The sequence below is a fragment of the Oxyura jamaicensis genome, chromosome 12, assembly GCF_011077185.1.
Source record: "Oxyura jamaicensis isolate SHBP4307 breed ruddy duck chromosome 12, BPBGC_Ojam_1.0, whole genome shotgun sequence".
NCBI lineage: Eukaryota > Metazoa > Chordata > Aves > Anseriformes > Anatidae > Oxyura > Oxyura jamaicensis.
This window is the reverse complement of record NC_048904.1, coordinates 20,346,422-20,364,050: the sequence shown is the minus strand read 5'-3', so window position 1 is coordinate 20,364,050 and position 17,629 is coordinate 20,346,422. Positions and strand designations below refer to the sequence as shown.

The following is a 17,629-nucleotide window of genomic DNA, read 5'->3' as shown; positions in this document are numbered from 1 at the left end:
CGGCCGCGGGGGCGCGCGGCGGGAAGGGGAAGGGGAGGCGGCGGCGCACGCACAGGCCCGGCGCCAGCGCGGGCAGCAGCGCGAGCAGCGCGTGCAGGCCCAGCCTCAGCAGCAGCAGCCCCAGCAGCAGCGAGCGCCATTGCATGGTGCCCCCCGCGCCCCGCGCGCATCGTTTACGGGCGCTCCGCTCGGCTCGCGCTCCCCACTACCAGCTGCGGCGCCTTTAAGGGAGGAAGCGAAACGGCGGGGGGAGCCCCGCCCCGCGCGGCGCTCATTGGGTGGGGCAAGAGGGGAGGGGGGGAAAGGTGTTCGCGGATAGGCGCGTTGTGGCGTCGGTCAAGAGGGGAGGGGCGGAGGGGGTTAAAGGGGCGGGAGGGGCGGGGCGGGGCAGCGGGGGCTGTCGTGGCACGGCCCGGAAGGAGGCGGCGGGGCCCGGCCCCACACGGCCTCGCCCCGGGGCCGCCCTGAGGAGGGCACGGCCCTGACCCGGCCCCGGCTCTGCCCTGACTGGAAAGCGTTGGGTATCCGGCCGAGAGCTGCGAGACACGGCTGAAAATCGAGTCTAGTTCAGAAATAAGGCTCGTTGCGCGTTACAGCCCCGACCACCATTTTATGGCAGCCTTTAGGTGAAATCTCCTCATCGGGCCCCAAAAGGGGCGCCTCACGCTGCCTCCCTGCTGGCAGCGCTGCCCCGAGGAGCCAGCGCTCCGCTGGGAGCTGTTTTCCGTAATTCAGTACATATTTCTGCCACTAGGACCAGCGGGGCTACTACCAAGGAACACGCCAGAGAAGGGTTTTCAACAACACTTTTATTGAAGCACTTCAAAACGTTCACAATGACAGACGTTGCCTTTAACAGAACACAACCTGTAATGTCTTAATTGAAAGGCACTAATCCTGGCACAAAGGTCTACTTACCCACCTCCACTGTGATGGGGACAGAACCACCAACCTCTCACTTCTCTAAAGGAGGACGTGTACCCCCCCCCCCCCCGAGTGCCATTCTGCGTTCAGTGACACGTGAGAGAAGTCCCTGCTGTGTCACCAAGGCGTACTTTGACTTTCAGCATGGGTAGTAGCTCTAAAGCAACAGACGGTTTTTAGCAGGTTTATGATTTCATGAGAAAAGTCATTCTGAACTCACATTTTTTTTTTTTTGGAACAAAAGTCCCGAAGTCTTGAATATTCACACATCACTTCTCCTGTAACATGATTTACTGATCTGCTGTTCACGCACGTGGCAGCACACCACTCTGAGCAAGGTAGCTTAAATAATCCGATTTATAGCCCCTGTCGAGTACTCATACAGCTCGCTCTGGCCTACGGGTCAGTGCAAGAACAAGGCAGCAGGGAGCAGAGTTGAGGCACGCTACCCGGGAAGAAGAGCATTTCTTTAACATTCATTAAACACACACCAAGCAAATCGTGACATGCCAGTACACCCATTGCACAGTCAGAGTAACTATAAAATTAAACGTTAGAAAAGTTAAAAACTTGATAATCTAGCTAAGTCATACTTCTCTTATTGTAGACCCTTGCATGACGCTCGTTCATTTAACCAGAAAGACCGCTTAAGGCATTTCCTTTGGCCTCTTTTCTTCCACCAGAAAGTGAAAATAATGTATTTTTTTTTTTTAATCTGAGCATCCGAAAAGGACGGTCTTCCCAAGTTGTTGCCATGAAGTGAAAACAAAAAACTGCTAAGAACCTAGATTATTAGTTCCAGAGACCACGAAACAGCTCCACGTGTGCATTTTTCACGTTGTGATAGGGCAGAATTGCCTGTGCAGCTGCCAAGACACCCGGCTGCACTAGGGTGACCATGCACACTGTGCTGCACTGCAGGAAGCCACCAGCCACGCACAACATCACATAAACCCCCCAAAGGGCCATGAACGCTTCCCAAGGAAAACTTGCACGCAGCCCAGTGCTGTGGGCGCACGCACTATCGGTTCTTCCCAGGCTAGCCTAGAGACTTGCTGCTCTGTGACCGGTAAGGGATCACGTAGCACTGAAGAAAATCAACAAGTACTTGGAGCTGACAGCTCCTGCAAACCATAAGAACACCGTGCAAGACTAACACACCGCAAGGTCATACAGGTATGACTGATGTCTAACTTGTGTGCATATTGATGATCACATGCATATTCATGACCAAGAGTTGTCTCTGGCTCAGTATTTGCCTTTTCACAGGACTTAGTTCTCTTAATATGATAACAGTCTAGGCCTACTGCAGGTACATCAGAAGAGAGCTTGCTCCCTACGGAGCCTGAGTCAAGTAATCTGAGAGATTAGATTGACCCAACAGATTTCTAGAAGCAGAACACAACTATAGCAAGCAAGTTCAGCAACAACACTGCTAATAACTTCGGCTCTCCAATTTTTTGTTAGAACAGAAAAGGTTTAACCAAGCACATAGTTTTTTTCAGTTCAAGGCAGAAAGGTGGAGAGAAAACAGCCTCACTTCCCTAGAAAGACTTACTACACTTCCATTCCATCTCACAACAAAGGTAACTGGCAAGTTCATCAAGCCCTCAAAAAAAGAGCATAATCCTCAGCATTAGATTCAAATAGTCACCTTGAGGTCTACATTTCTGCCACATAAGTAACTAAGGGCATCTGCAAGAACAGTACAATAGCTATGGAAACTTAAGCAGAGTCATTTTGTGAGTAACACAAATGTACAGTTTGAAATATGTACATTATAAGTGGCCAGTGCAGTCTTCCTTGCTATTAAGAAGTAGCAACTGACCATTATTTAAATACCACCTCAAGCAATCAGCTGATGGCCAAGTTTACACTGCAGCTTATTTGAGTGACCAGCCAGGGTGACAGGTCACACACACAGCAGTAACAGCATTTTGAGACTGTCACAAGGCAGTTTTGCTTTGAATATTAGCTCCAGGTAGCTAATTTTGCATGCAGGAAACTCCTGTCAACTGAAGAAATAGGCATATGATGTTTCACTCAACAGTTCTTACTCCTTCCCCCAAGCCTAGTTACGTGTGAAGGATGCTAACCGACCAATACTCAGGCCTAAGAACTAACCTGCTACAGCTCAGGGGGTTTGAAGGCTCATATGGAGGCAGACTGCATAGAAGACATCTAACTTGTTACCGTTACTTGGAAGATGTTGACATATGGTCCTACAGGTCAGTCAGTCACCTAAGAAATAAATAAATCGGTGTTTGGGAGCCACAGTCAGCGTAGTTTCAGATTGAGAAAATAATCACAACAAAGGATTTTGTTCAAGACCTCAGTCAATGAAAGCCTCACCTTTCCAGTGAGACAAAAAGCTCCACGTTTTAATTGGCAGTGAATGATCAGACACTGCTAGATCTGATACTTGTGCTAGAAAAGCAAGGACTTTACTCTAGGCGTGATGACAAGAAACAAGCTTTTAGATGCATGCATTTTTCTCCCCAGAAATGGAACTCCAGAAGGCTGACCTGCTCACAACCCTTCAGCTGACTAATAAGTGCCTTTCACAGGCATACAAAGCACTGAGGACTGCTGAGGTTGACTCTAGCTAAACCTGCTCTTTCTGCTGAGAAAGCCCCATGGCTTTAGTTTTAGGAGCACTTCACTTTAATAGTTTAACCAGAGAATATAAAGCAGCTCAGGTGTTTATACTCAGCCTTCTTTGCCCATTGTAATTTTATCAGAGGAGACAGACAGCCCACAGTGCAGCTCCATGAGTTAAGCCACTCAAGTCAGTCAGTTAAGTGTCAATACAACCCTCAAAACATAAGTTTATTGAATAAAGCTGAAGAGCAGTAAACCAACATATGCATCCACCTAAATAAAAAATCCACATATTTACAAAGCTCAGTAATCGTATAAGTTGTTCACATGCAGAGAATAATGCACAGGTTAACAACTGGTAGTGTTTGGATGCCATTAATGCTGAAAGCAGTGAAGTATATAAACACCAAACACATCAAGTTTAGCTATAGGCCAGTTAACTAAACAGTGACCTGGTCCCCCACAAAGATCCACACGTTCTAGTTTAGTTTCCATATTTTAGGCACAAGCAAGTTTGCTAAATAAAAGTACCTGTAGCAGTTCACGGTGAACTAGGGACTACAGTAGCAAGTTAATACACCCTCTCCTCTACAGCACCAGAGTATGAATTAATTGAAATCATGCTTCAGAGAACTGAAAGGGGACAAAAAGTTAAATGCAAGTTCAGACTGAACGCAGGCAGCATGTAGTGTCTGTGCAACAGTGCGACAGTCGGTACAGAACAGTAAGGCCATGGCAGTCCAAATTAAAACTGGTTTGTCACAACTGATACGGACTGAACAGTGTTTTCAACCGAGGACCCCAGAGTAATGCAAACTCCACAGTTAGGTAAGGAAGAATCACACACAGTGTGAGGCAACACAAGCAGGTGTACCATGTATTCGTATACACTAGCAAGCTACACTGACATTACTGTATGAACAAACCAGTCTTAAGTCTGTCCCTTTAAATATATTGAAGTCATTGAGAAAGTAAAGCTACAAAAACATTACAATCTTTAGTTTATACATACTTCCCTACACTGTAGAAGCTAGTCGAGAAATAGGATCGATTCATTGGCTCTCTTGTGCTTTGACACAGTTGAACATTTCATCTTGCAACTTACAGACTTTGCACATGGTTACATCAAGAAAGCAGGCAGGTCTAGAGTTGTCACAATAGCCGAGATGTTTCGTAGCACCAGGTGAAACTGTGCCCAGCTATTTCATGAGCAGGAGAGACACTAGACAGTTACATAGATATTGTGCTAAAGGCCAACGACTGACTCTCTACAAAAACATCAGTAATTTAAGTGTCATGCAGCCGCTCAGAATGTATATTCTGGTTTCAGATAGAGATCACTAGTATCTGGAGACAGAAAAATGTGTTTGGACAAAGTCTGATGTTCCTAGCTATTTGTTTTCATGCTGGAATACTCCAATTTTTGAAAGCTTAACAGAACAGTCCATTCCTATCCCCCAGACAAATGTTAAACAGAAGCAACAAAATGAATTTAAAGTCGGCTCCCCTAATTCATGATAAGAGTTTGGTTTTGGTCTTTTTGAGTGACAGGGTAAGATCTCAGCTGTAGATTAGTGATGCTGATCTGTGTCTTGTGCTCCCCTCTGCAAACAGTTTCCATTTCTCTGCTAACATACACACACATCACATGCATTTGTGAGACAGATTAGTATCCCACAACTCACGCTTAAATGTTTTCTAACTACTGTATGTGGCATCTTACAGAATTTCAATGCTGTCAGGCGTCAGCATCTTCAAGCCACGAAACACTAGAAATAAAACACTTGCTGAAAATCATATAAAAACCTGGCCCTGAAAAACCAGAACAGTGTACCATCATAGTTAACATGGTAGAGATCTTTTTTTTTTAAAAAGCCCCCCCCCCCCCCAGCCCTCCCACCATAGATGGTTGTAAAATAAATATTTGTGCTGACTTTATGACAACTCTAGTTGTTTTGTGACATAATAGGAATACAAGTCTTCAGCAGTGCACATGAGAAATGAACTGTGAAAAGGCAGATTCTCATTACAGGATTTTTGGGTAATATCTCATTATGGAGGGAAGTGGACAATTGAGATTATGGCCAACTGGTACTGGAGATTCCAGGAAGACTTCAGCTTCTTCTAGATTTTGAATGCTGAATAAGCCACTGAAGCGTGATATCTGAAGAGAGAGAAGAGAAGTTCCATATTCAAGTGTTGATTTGTATTTGCATAACCAGCACCACTTTGGTATGCCCACATCCTCAAATACATAAGGGTAGACAGCCTTTCTCTACAGGCTGGTCCAAGGCGGATTAACAGAATCATTTTTTGAAGGCTCGCTGTCTGTGCTTTGGTCCTGTAACTGCCCAGAGTCCTGTGAGCAACATTTGAAGGAACTGCCTCAGGCATCCAGGTTCCTCAGTCAACCACATTTCTAAGAGACTTCCATTAATCTGATACCTTGGTCTCGCTCACATCGTCACTTGTAGATCAACGTTGCTACATTTACACCAGCCTGACAGCCTGTGCTGCCTATCCTCACCTGATGGAAGCAATGTTAGGTGGCATCAAGCTTCTCCCCGTTTGAAAGAGGTTCTCTAAAGCAAGTGAAATGTGCAAACATCATACCAGCATAATGCTTGCAGCAACAGCTTCCCTGTAGCATCAGTGATGCTTCCCTGTGCTGTAAGCCTTGTGTGGGAGATATGACAGAAGGGAGCATCCCCTTCTCCTATCCCCCTTGTTTGCATCTCTAACTGAAATAAAGTGTCAGGTTTCTTGAATAAGAAACCATAAGAGCTCCACAGGCTGTTCATTTTTCCTGGTCAGAAGTCAAGTTCTTGATACGAAGCAGTTCTGGTATCCTGTACGGTTTGTTCTTGTGACCACTAGACTGAAGATTTCCTCATCAGTAAATTCACGTTAGGCAGCCAGTGAGCCAGCGTTAATCTCATGGCAGGCACATGAAGGCATCAGAAGGATGGCAGGTGCGAAGTGCTTTCATTCAGCTGAGATTATTCAGGATAACAAGTACTTGACACTAGTATTTGTAATTACATCGTACCATGGTTTCTGCCTTTGAATTCCAGAGATTCTAAAGCAATTGACATCAGCACCAGAAAAATCTATTACTTGGCTGCCTGGAGTAGTGACTAGCACAGGCCACTACGTGAACATCTTAGATAAAGCAGAGAGGGAAGACGATTATTTCATGAGAATGACTGATGAGGAAAAACTTGCTGCAAGTACTTGCTAGCACCTACAGCCTCAAAGTGAAGCCAAGTTAAGAGTACCTGATAGAAGGATAAAATTTAGGGCAAGCTAATGGTGAGACTAGTCAGGTATTTCCTGCAAACTAATTAAAGGCAGCAGTGTCATAGGAGGCTATGATATGCTTTGCTAACTACAGCCCCTTCACAAACTAACGCCAGTCCAGCTTCCTCACTGCCATCAGGAGTCATACCACATGTAACCAGTGCATTTAAGTGTTGCTGTTGGATTTGTTACCAGTTTCCTGAAGCAAGGACACACAGGTTTAAGAAGTTACAATCCCCCAATCCATTCTGATGGTCTTTATAATGCATAACATTTTAGGTTAATAGTTACCTATATTATCTTTCTCTTTGCATGAAATTGAGTAGCAGCAGATTTCTCTGTCCTGAATAGCAGCGAGGTTCCTACGAAAGAGACAAAATTTAAACACACACTACCCTTATGATGAGTACTCTTACACTGAAAATCTAAACTGCTCCCTCTTCATCTTCTCCATGTAACCTGTTTCTGTACAATGTTTCAGTTACCACCTGTTGCTGTGTTTTCTACTTATAATACAAGTTTTTCATCTAACATCCCTATGCACATCAGTTCTTTTAAGGTAGCTTTTCTCAGGAAGGGTTAGACTTACATCTTTTCAATTAGTTGTTTCTCATCCAAAGCATTAGGAAGGTCTCTCTTGTTTCCAAGTACTAGAACCTGAAATCCAAATGAGAAGAAAACAGTTGCACCTTTTTTAAAAAAAACGTTTCAGGAGAGTCTGACAAGCAGTCAACACTAGGCTTAAATCCAAGGGATTAAGACATTTAATAGTAAACCAGGTCAAGAGGGACGATTTACCTTGTCACAGGAAAAAGGGGGGGTCCAAATAAACTCTTGTGAACTGATGTGTTCTCACGCTTGCTCTTTGTGCACATGTGAACAATTCCAATAAACTTTCAGCTGAAGTTTCCCAAACTTAGGTGGTATTTCTGTACTACCTGATCAACAGGTGCTATAGTAACTAGAAGAGCACAAAGCCATATGGTAGAATACGGTTCTCTAAACTACTGCTCTGCTTTTTTTTGTGGGTACTGAGCAAATATTATCACTGAAGGAACAATTGAGGTCAACAATTGTATTTAAGGCACTAGGGAGAGGTATTGCTTGCAGTGCTTACACTGGACTTAAAGAGGTCACGTCACCCTTCAGAGGCACTAAACTATGTATATTTCTCAAGAAAGTTTAATACTGATGTGAGACAATAATACTTACAGGGATTCCTTGTAACTGTGGCTTATCTAGAAGATTGTGCAGCTCATTCCGAGAGGCTTCTATTTTTTCACGATCTGCAGCATCTACCATGTAGCTTTAAGAAGAATTTAAGGTTAGTTCAGCAGGACTCAACTACTTCAGTCTTTGCTTTAAACCGTCAGGTCAAAGCACATTCAAAGCTTTAAACAAAGCTAGGCCTTCTGAGCAAGGAACTCTGTTCTTTTCAAAGAAGTTCCCCACAATCAGAGAAGTGGGAAAATTCTTTCCATTAGACTGCTCCGCCATCCAAGTCAAACTGGAAGAAGTTAGTACTCAGGATTAGACGCTGATGAGAAAATACCACATCCTAAGCCCTGAACTTGAGGGTACAGAAGTTACTTAATACGGTTGCAGTACAGTTTCAGAATTAATACGAGCATACTGAGACCACTGTGTGCTACTACACTAGATACAGAAGAGAAGCAAATCCGCAGTTAAATATAAGCCTAAGGAAAATGACACTTACACAATAGCATTAACTCCTCTGCAGTATCGTTCCCACATGCTTCGGAATCGTGGTTGCCCTCCTATATCCCAGATCTTAAGTGGAAGGAAAAACGACAATTTAGCCATACACTATTTAAGCATGTCATACATACAAGACAAGAAGTCAAAACAGTTTTCTTCTTTCCTTCTGCCAGCTGCAGGACCTTTCACTTATTAGAACAGAAATAATCTCTGCAAGCAGTGAAAATACAACTGCTCAAATCTCACAGGCCCAGTAGTATAAGATACAAACTAGAACATCCTGTATCAGATGCATGAAAACCTGTGCATTAAGTTCTCACAGAAGCATACTGTGGAATACATGAAAATACAATGTACCAACTTCACACTCTGGTTTTGACTTAAGCTTTGAGCAATACCGAAGAGCAGAAGACCTGGACCTTTGGGTCCTAGAAATGTGAAAATTAACTCAGATTAAAGCCAGACATCCTTATTAATGCATTGCTTTAATTAGTCCATGAGTCTGGAAATCAAACAGTTTCTCATTTAAGGAACTCCGTAAATAAACATAAGTGTCTTCTTATGCTATTTTACAGACTGAGCTGAGCCTCTTCAATTTGCTGTACTTATCCCAACGGTGGGAACAAAATAGAGTAAGTGTACAATTTTTAAACTAGAACCTGAAGACAATTTTGTATGGGTTTAAAAAAAAAGTCAGTGAGTGTTAACATACCTTTATTGTAACATTACCCTTTGTAACTTTTCTCATGTTGAAGCCCACAGTAGGAATCATATCTTCACTGAACTGACCTGACTGAAAAAAAAAAAAAAAAAAAAAAAAAAAGAAAGTTAAGTCTAGCACTTCTCATACAACCAGTTTATGTGGTAAAATACCACAAGCTCTTCTAGCCTTCCAGTTGAAGGCCTTATAGCCAGGAAGTCGCCGGTATTACACTGATGTGTGTTGAAGCTTGCACATGCAGTCACGTTACTTAAAAGCACTTAAATAATCTTTCAAGCCTTGAGGGAGTCAGGGGCACAAAGTTACTTGCAGAGCAGTGCTTTACGTAGCTTAACAGCTGGACAGCCAGGACAAGTATGGGACAAAAGCCATTCACGTACTTCTGCTGGAGCCACGTTCTGTGCTTTGGGATCTGCTAGTCTCCTGGAAGCTCAGAATACCCAGCCGTTCCTCTGATGCAAGCTACTCTATGGGCAACATTTGCAGTAATAAATCACACTCGTGGAGCAAGCCTTCAACCCACAGGTATGGTTAGCACCTGAGGAGTCTTGAAAGGCTGCTAAGTGGAAGGACCTGCCAGGGCTGCTTCCTGTGTGGCCAGTGTCCAACTCATTCAGCAGTGCAAGTGGAGAGCACTTCATCCTGCTTCCACCAGCTCAGCATCACTTTCAGCTGATAGAACTGTTGCAGAACAGTGATGCATTAGGGAGGCTCTCTAATGGCAGATGTTTTACTATCAGTTACACTTTTATCTGTAACAGCCTGAAAGCCAAGTTCACAGCTATCTCTAGTAGCTGGCCCAGCAGTCACAACACGTGTTATCAACAGCAGCACAGATTTCTCCCATGCAGCCTTGGCTATCTGGCAGAAGGTGAATCAGCCACAGCGGGCATTATGCACCTCACTACATCCACTGCGTTTAACAGAACCAGACAGTCACATCAGATTTGGAAAAAAAGGTCAACTCAAATGCATTCAGATGTTTAATTAGTGCTCGATATCACAGCAGGAGGTCTGCATCTCTCCCCCCAAGCTGCACAGAGAAGCCAGCCTGAACGAAAAGCCCCTTTAGAACAGCTGAAGCCCCTACACGTTGGGGCCCAGCTGCTCACGAGCTGGAAGTATTGGCTTAGTCTGACTGGACATGCTTTGACTAATGCTTTTCAGAGTCCACAACCAGAAGTTTGTAATATCAGTGCTCTGTCATTCAGTTCGTGACCTAAAAACCCCACGCTTTCATAGGTCTGTTCCCCTCCCCAGCAGAACTGTGAACCTCCACTAGCAAACCAAAGCCAGAAGCTTCACACAATACACAACATAACACTAAAATGCATTGAAAACATATGGATGACAAGCTCATTTTTGCTTATTTGGCCCAACTGAAACTCGTTAGCTGAAAAGCTAAGTGGCACATTGCTCTTGTTGACCTCCAAAACAAATGTATCCAGAGCTTGAACATGAAGGCAGCAGTCCCCTGAACATGTGGTGGTTTGTCATATTTAAGATCTGTTTCCCACACATACAGTTATACAGACAGTCTTAAAAGGCATTTGAAAATAACTATGTCCTTGAATAGAAGGAATGTAACTAAGAACAGTGATGACCCAAAAATGAACAACTTAAGCCTCTTCAAGCAGATGTTTTGCATTTCCATTTGAAAGAAGTTTCAGCAGCCTAGACTACACAGAACACACAGCAGGCTCACACGGGGCAGTTTCAGGAACTGCTCAAACCTTTCTGCCAAGTTTATCAAGGTGGGTGCACAACCTGAACGCCTCCTCATTAGCTTCCCGTTACGGCCTTGAAAGCCTAGTGCCCAACTTGGCCATTGCAGCCTGTTTGACCGTGTGTAATTCAGCAGCAGAAGGGTAAGCATTGTTTCCCCGTTTGATGCAGCTTAGCTCAAAGCATGCACTGCCAGTCTTGCCTTTGAAGGGTCAGCTTGCCACAGTTGCTCAAGAACCACTGCATTCCTCCCTCTGCAGTCACACCCTACACCCACATCTTCTAACCAAGCGCCTCCTAAACACTCCCTGAACTTCCACTTCTGTGCTACTTCACAGTACCCCACATGCTGTTAGCTATTCCTACTCACAGCTACTTCCAGATCCTTCAACAGAGAGCTGCTCCCATCAATAGCTTATGCTCTCCCACTGCACCCTTAGAACACAGATTCCTTCAGATAAGAGGAACTCCTCATCTGTACACAGTTCTGTTTGAGTTGGGCTTCTCCCCTGCCTCTCCCCCATACGAACACAAAGCAGATTACTCAGCCCTATCGCTCGTTTTCACAATATGATGCTTTCTCCTCCTAAAATAGGCAGCAGCTTCCAAACGAGTCTGATAAGCACAGAAGTATTTTCAATCCCCAGTCTGGAAGCACTTGGCTGTTGTCACACATTGCTTAAACGCTCAAGGACAGCAGAGTAGCTGCTTGCAAACCTAGCCACAGCATCTGTTTTCAGCACCTGTGAACGCTCCGACAGGCAGACGCTGTACTTCATGCAGGCCTCCCGGATCAGCCGGGGGTACTGCAAGTGGCTGTGGATTCGGCCCGTAGCTCTGAGGTCACACAGACCATACAGCACTAACAGAAGCTGTTCACTGAAGGTCACAAAACAGAGTTAGTTAGCTCTCATCCATAAGTGAAAGATAAGAGGGAGACTAAACGGACTGAGACTGCAGAAAGAACCTGCACGGTTGGTCTTTAAGCCTCTGGGTTTAAGAGATGCTCCCTTTACAACATTCCATGCTCCTGGAAAACCCAAGCACATGATGTATCAGAAGTTTAGTGTCATCCAGTTCCTAAGATCAGGTACATCAGCAGGCAGTTCCACAGCCATTTATATGAAGGTATTTGAGTATTAGAATTAAAGCTATAACCTGTTTAACAGAGGACAGTACTAGCCCCGGCAGCAGTGACTGAGATGAGCTAGAAGTGGCCTCTAGTAGCTGTTCTTCACATATCTGGATACCATATTCCCTTCACACTTGGTATGTTATGGATAACGGGCAAGCAACAACCCTTTTGAAAGCCTCACATCTGCCTACAGTCATCCCACTATTAACTGGGCCCTGGTGCACAAAACCATGAGGCTTAAGTCCTAGCAACACAGGGAGGCTCAGTGTGGAACTGCCCGGTTAAGACCACCTCGACCCAACAGTTCTTATATTCCAGGTCAGCCAGTAAGTCACACACAGTGCTAGACCTGAAGCGCTTTAACAGGACGGGGATTACGAGCTAGCTACGCAGGCAACACACCAGTCTGGTGCGATGCTTGCCCACACCGAGAGACAGTTCTCGTAACAAAGCTGGCAGGTGAGGTACAGGTAACCTTCTACCACAGGGCAATACGAACCCCCTTACCTGCCCAAGTATCAGCCTACCTTGGATAAGGGTTACTGGGAGAAGCAAAACTGCTTCCAGGCTGGACTAAGTAATTTAGGAGTACAGGGCAGACACCTACGCGCATCCATCAGTTTGTCTCGGCCCACCTGTGACTAGCACGGTCAGTACCAACTCCTGCTCAGACCACAGCACTCCCAAACGCTCTGCGTACCACACCGACCTGCTCCTCCTGTTGCACACCAGCTAACGCTAGCTTTGGTTTGGGGGTGCACCATGCTGAACTTCACCTTACAGTTCCTTGTTACAGGGAAGCAAGAGGCACCCGAGTGTTTTGCTGGGTGCCATCAGCCCTCACACCGCTCACCAGCCCAGGCTCTGCACTGCTGCCACGGTCAGCTCCTCGGTTTGCACCCGCTTTCACAAGGTCTTGCGGCCGCTGCGTGCCCTGAAACAACCAAACGTGTTAAAGTACAACCACACGCACAGGCGGTGCTTTTTACCTTGAACTCTGCCAGAGTGCCTTCCTGGGTCTGCACTGCTCGCCCGCAGCCCTGCTCTCCACTTGTTCCCACCAACAGCCCCGCGGCAGCCTCGCCAGCCAGCATCCCCTGAAGTTTTCCCTCAGGAACGAGACTGCGGTGTGCCAGTGACAGCTCCACTTCATATTGCAGAAGGGGAGGATATCAACACTCCAGACAAGCATTTTGCCTAGCATCACCAACCTTTTCAAAACTTACAAAAGATGTTAGTTTGGTTTTCTTAAATATGCAGTTAGCATCAAAACAAGCTGCTTACGAGCTGTACCATTTTCAGCTGTCTCAAGTCAAAAGAACAAAACAAAAGACACTCCAGCTCCCGCCTGCCTTTCTGTAGCCACAAGCTACAGCCAGAGGACTGCCAGCTTCCCGAAAGGTACGCTCACCGGGCTGGCAGCACAAATGCCTAAGCAACTCGAGCAAGAAACTGGTCCTCAGTGACCAGCAACAAGATCACCATTCTGCTGCCTGCACAAGGGGATTCTTTATAGCAACACAGGGTGGTAGGGCTGGCCTCGGTTTGCATCTCGAAGCTAACATGATTCATTACTGTTACAGGACAGATTTCTCCATATACGCTTTGTTACTGCACAAAGACTCCAGCCAGGACACTCCTAGACCACCTGAACTAGAACACCACCTGAAGTCCCGCTGGTTGCCCCTACATTTCTGCCTACACTAGGAAAAAGCTGCATCTTACAAGTTATTTTTAAAAAGCAATCACTTTAGCATTATATAGAGCTACCCCTACACTACGCCACTTCTGCAGCATTGATGGCCTCAACCACAGGCGTGCATCACACAAGGACAAGTCAGCTCCCCGGCTCCTGCAGTTGCCTTCCTCTCAAAGTACTTTGGTGTTTCAGCTACTTGCGATCACGTTCAGAACCTCGAACACAAGTTCACAAGCTACATGACAGCTCAAGACCATGACAACAAACATCTCTATTTCAGACCACTTGGGGTACACGCAGGACCTCACAGACAGTGTTAACTGCACATGAGTCACTTGGTGTTGCCTCATTACCTAATGAGGTGAGGCAATCCATTTCAATAGGCTCCTACAATTAAGGAGCACTTCACCTAAAGATGTATGGCACTTCTCACCGAAGTGCTACAAAGCGTCAACGTAAACTATTCACTGCCTACCCGGGTGCTTCAGAAGGCACTAAGCCAGCACCGAGGCTGGTCGGAACAATCCTTTTCCATACTGCTTCAGGACAACTCCACGACAAAGTTACGTGTAACAGTCACGAGAACTGAAGGAAGCCACAGCTGCTGCTGCCCCGCGGAACCGTTCATTTTGAGGAGCTTCGTTTGATGTTGTCTCTTTCCAGGGACCAAAGCCTCACCCAGAGGCTTGTCAGACATGCCACAGTCAGAGAAAACACACACTGACTGAAGCCTTGACAGAAATCCTAAAAAGATCTTTATCCTACCAGCACAAACAGAACAGATTAAGTTTAGCTCTTCAACCCGACAACCACACCAGGGCAGCCTGCCTCCCTGCCCACCGCAGCGTTACAGACGCCTGGACCCAGGATCGCTGCACGGCACTCCGTGCGAGGTTGGACAACAGGGAGCACTGCCCCTCCACGGAGCACCTTCCTCCCTGCGCCTGGAAGCAGCCCGTTTATTCGAGTCATGTTGCAGCTGCGCCACGTGACGGAGCTCGGTTGCCTGTCCCACCTCCCGCGGCAGCGTGGCTGTGACTTGCAGCTCTGACAGCAGCTCTGATGAAAGCCTGTGGACAGGCGCTGGCTGCAGAGAGGCGAGCGGCAGGAGATGCTGAAGACCCCAGAAAATAATGGTCACTTCCAGCCCTCGGATAAGGAGCTCGCCGTGCCCGATGCGATGCTGGGATGACATGCAGTTTCTCTGAAAGGAGCCACGGGCCATCTACTTTATGGAAATTAGGAGCAGAAGGAAATGATATCCTCCCTTGTGAGCAAGTTTACTCACGCACACGGAAAACTTATGCTAAATATCTAATTAGAGGCCGTGACTAATATGGAGCCAAGAGCAAAGCAGAAGCTGCATGAGCTGCATCCAGCCGCAAGCAGATCTCACTGCTGAGGTTGCTAAGCCCCCTAAACTAAGTTTGGTCTGGTTACAAACTAAGTCCTTGTTCAGACCAGAAGGATAAATACAGCCCAAACCAGCTCACTGCCTACAAACGCTGCTCCAGAACCGGACTGGTTGCCTCTCGTGGCATTTCCACCTCAGCAGTCATCCAGGAGTTGTATCAAGCCTCCAGTGTGATGGGCTGGAGTCTTCCCTCTAGTTACATATGCCTGGTTTAAACTGGGACCCACGCAAGACACAACACTAGAGGTTCACATTAAACTCACTGCTGTCAGGAGACTGCTAACAGCTCTCTGCTAGGCAGAACGCAACCTTAAGCTACATCCTGGCATGTAATCCAGCTTTTAAAGCTATCTACAGGACTAGCATCTTGCTGTGTCATTCCTTTCATTGCAGCTTTATGGAATCCCAATGCTTGACAGCTACTTCCACCCAAAGCATTAACTGGCCTGCAGAGAGCAGTTATTCTTTCCAGCACTAATTTCCCTGCGCACGCTCTGAACTACAGACAAGGCAACACCTGACAAGAGGTTAGCTCTGCACGCCACGGACTGCATTGTGCTGACAACTAAAGCTCACGCTATTTTTCTTAAGCCAATAATAAAAACCTAAGCAAGTTTCCCTCCCTCTGTTTTTCTTCAAGAGGCACTATATTTCCTAATTAAAAGCCTCAGAAATGTGCCTTACTGCTTCCAAACTTGAAGCAGTAAATGATCCTGTTTCTTATGCATAATGACTTCCTTATTTCACTCAGTTTTGCAAGCCTGTTTGAATGACACTTACTCAGATAAATTTCTGGGTGTGATCCTAATGAGCAGTCGAAACCTTGCAAGATTCAACCCCTAGCAAAGCAAGCTGGACGCAGCTGCCAGCTTTACTTGTGGTGCTTTTACCACCTGGGACAATCTAGATGGACTACAATGCTGTGCGACCACTGCAGCTATTCTGTGGTACTCCACGTTATCTGCAGCAGTTTCACAGAACTCCTTGAAGGAGCTGTGCTTCGAAGCACGGAAGAGCAGTACTTCAACACGTGCCATCGCCACCTGGGACAAGACAAGAGGAGAAACCTGCAGAGTAATCCCAGAACCCAAGTTCACTGCAAGAACACACCAACTAGGATCAGTTCAGGGCCTACAAATGGAGGTTGTTCAGTGGCTTACGAGTTCCACTTGCAGAAATCCAGGAGCAGAGGTAGCAGCAGCCACTGGCATGTGCGAGGGAAGGTTTCTGGAGTCCTCAGGTGAGCACAGCAACTTAACTTAACCAGGCCGAGGAAGGGTCACCTTTTAACTAGGGCAGACCCACTTCACATGGGTATCGTGAGGAACGCTAAGGACTAGCATTCAGCTGCACACAAGCTTTGTTAGGTTTTGACAGTCCCTGGAACAATAACTATGTGTAACTGCAGAAGAATGAGTCTTTTACCCGTCCACTTTTTTAATCAGTTGTAGTACTTAAATAAATGCATTCATAAAAACACTCAGAACTTTAAGATGACTCCTCATAGAAAAGGCTGTTTGGACCTGAACTTGTAGACAATCCTAGGTGCACTAGACTCAAGCCAGTCCCTGCAGAGCCCCAAGGCCCCCTGCCTGCCCACGTCAGCCCCCCTCCAAACCGCAGCCTGCCCCTTCGGTCGCTCTGTCGCGTGGATCCGCCAAGCAGGGCTGTGAAGAAGCCAAACGAGCCATTTGGGCAAGCCACTCTTTCTCTCGTTCGACAATGGGAAAGCTCCGCGTGGGAGGATTCCCACACCCTTCCCTCACCTGCTCCGGGCGGGTATCAGGTAAGTAGGCCCGGGCTCGCGAGCCGAGCTCAGCACACACCTCCAGAGCGAGGAGGCAATGGGCGCGGGCCTCGGCTGCCAGGAAAGCAAAACCTGGGAGCGCAGCTGCGAGGGGAAAAAACCCCGAAACTGCGGGACGGAGGGGACGGCGGGTGGCGGCACCGTGCTGGGCCGGGCAGGCCGCGGAGGGGGGAGCCCCGGGCAGGCCGCACGACGAGGCCGGGCCGGGCCCCCTCAGTGCAGCCACCCCCGGCCCAGCACCGAGCCCGGCCGCACCCCCCCGGCCCGCATCGCCCCCCTCAGCCCGGTCCCTGCCCGCTCACCGCGATGACGTTGACGAAGGTGGTCTTGCCCGAGTACTGCAGCCCCACCAGGGTCAGCTCCATCTCCTCCTTCCAGAAGAGCGAGCGGAACCAGTCCAGCAGCCGGGACAGCAGCGCCAGCATGGCTGCGGCCGGGCCCTCGCTGACGGGGACGGGGACGGCGGCGGGCAGCGCTCCGGCGGCTCTCGGGCACCCGCGCTGCCGGCTCGCCCCCGCGCCGCGCTCACGTGACGCCGCGGCCCGGCCGCCGCCACCGCCCCCCACCCGCCGAGCCGCCACAGC

The 17,629-nt window shown here is 47.2% G+C and overlaps 2 protein-coding genes across 2 annotated transcripts in view; both read right to left on the bottom strand.

Annotated features, from left to right (window-relative positions):
* EDEM1 (ER degradation enhancing alpha-mannosidase like protein 1) overlaps positions 1-145 on the bottom strand; it is a 14,493-nt gene extending 14,348 nt beyond the window's left edge. Inside the window, exon 1 of the mRNA XM_035337899.1 lies at positions 50-145. Within this exon, the coding sequence (XP_035193790.1) occupies positions 50-145 (96 nt within the window). The remainder of the gene's footprint in view (positions 1-49) is intronic.
* Positions 146-3,721: 3,576 nt separating this feature from the next.
* Positions 3,722-17,520, bottom strand: ARL8B (ADP ribosylation factor like GTPase 8B). Its single transcript, XM_035338150.1, has 7 exons — positions 17,348-17,520; positions 9,257-9,337; positions 8,543-8,616; positions 8,038-8,131; positions 7,415-7,482; positions 7,117-7,187; positions 3,722-5,689 (listed from the first exon to the last, which is right to left on the bottom strand). Exons 1-7 carry the CDS (start codon positions 17,468-17,470, stop codon positions 5,640-5,642), a joined length of 561 nt encoding a protein of 186 aa, XP_035194041.1. The 5' UTR covers positions 17,471-17,520; the 3' UTR covers positions 3,722-5,639.
* Positions 17,521-17,629: the final 109 nt, after the last annotated feature.

Bases quoted from the DNA above. Each gene is read 5' to 3' on its own strand.
- ARL8B (XM_035338150.1), bottom strand. From the start codon at position 17,470: ATGCTGGCGCTGCTGTCCCGGCTGCTGGACTGGTTCCGCTCGCTCTTC. The intron at 8,132-8,542 runs GTAAGTGTCATT...TTCTTCTTAAAG, and splicing joins AGAGGAGTTAATGCTATTGT to CTACATGGTAGATGCTGCAG. The intron at 7,188-7,414 runs GTAAGTCTAACC...TCTCTTTCGTAG, and splicing joins AAACAACTAATTGAAAAGAT to GAACCTCGCTGCTATTCAGG.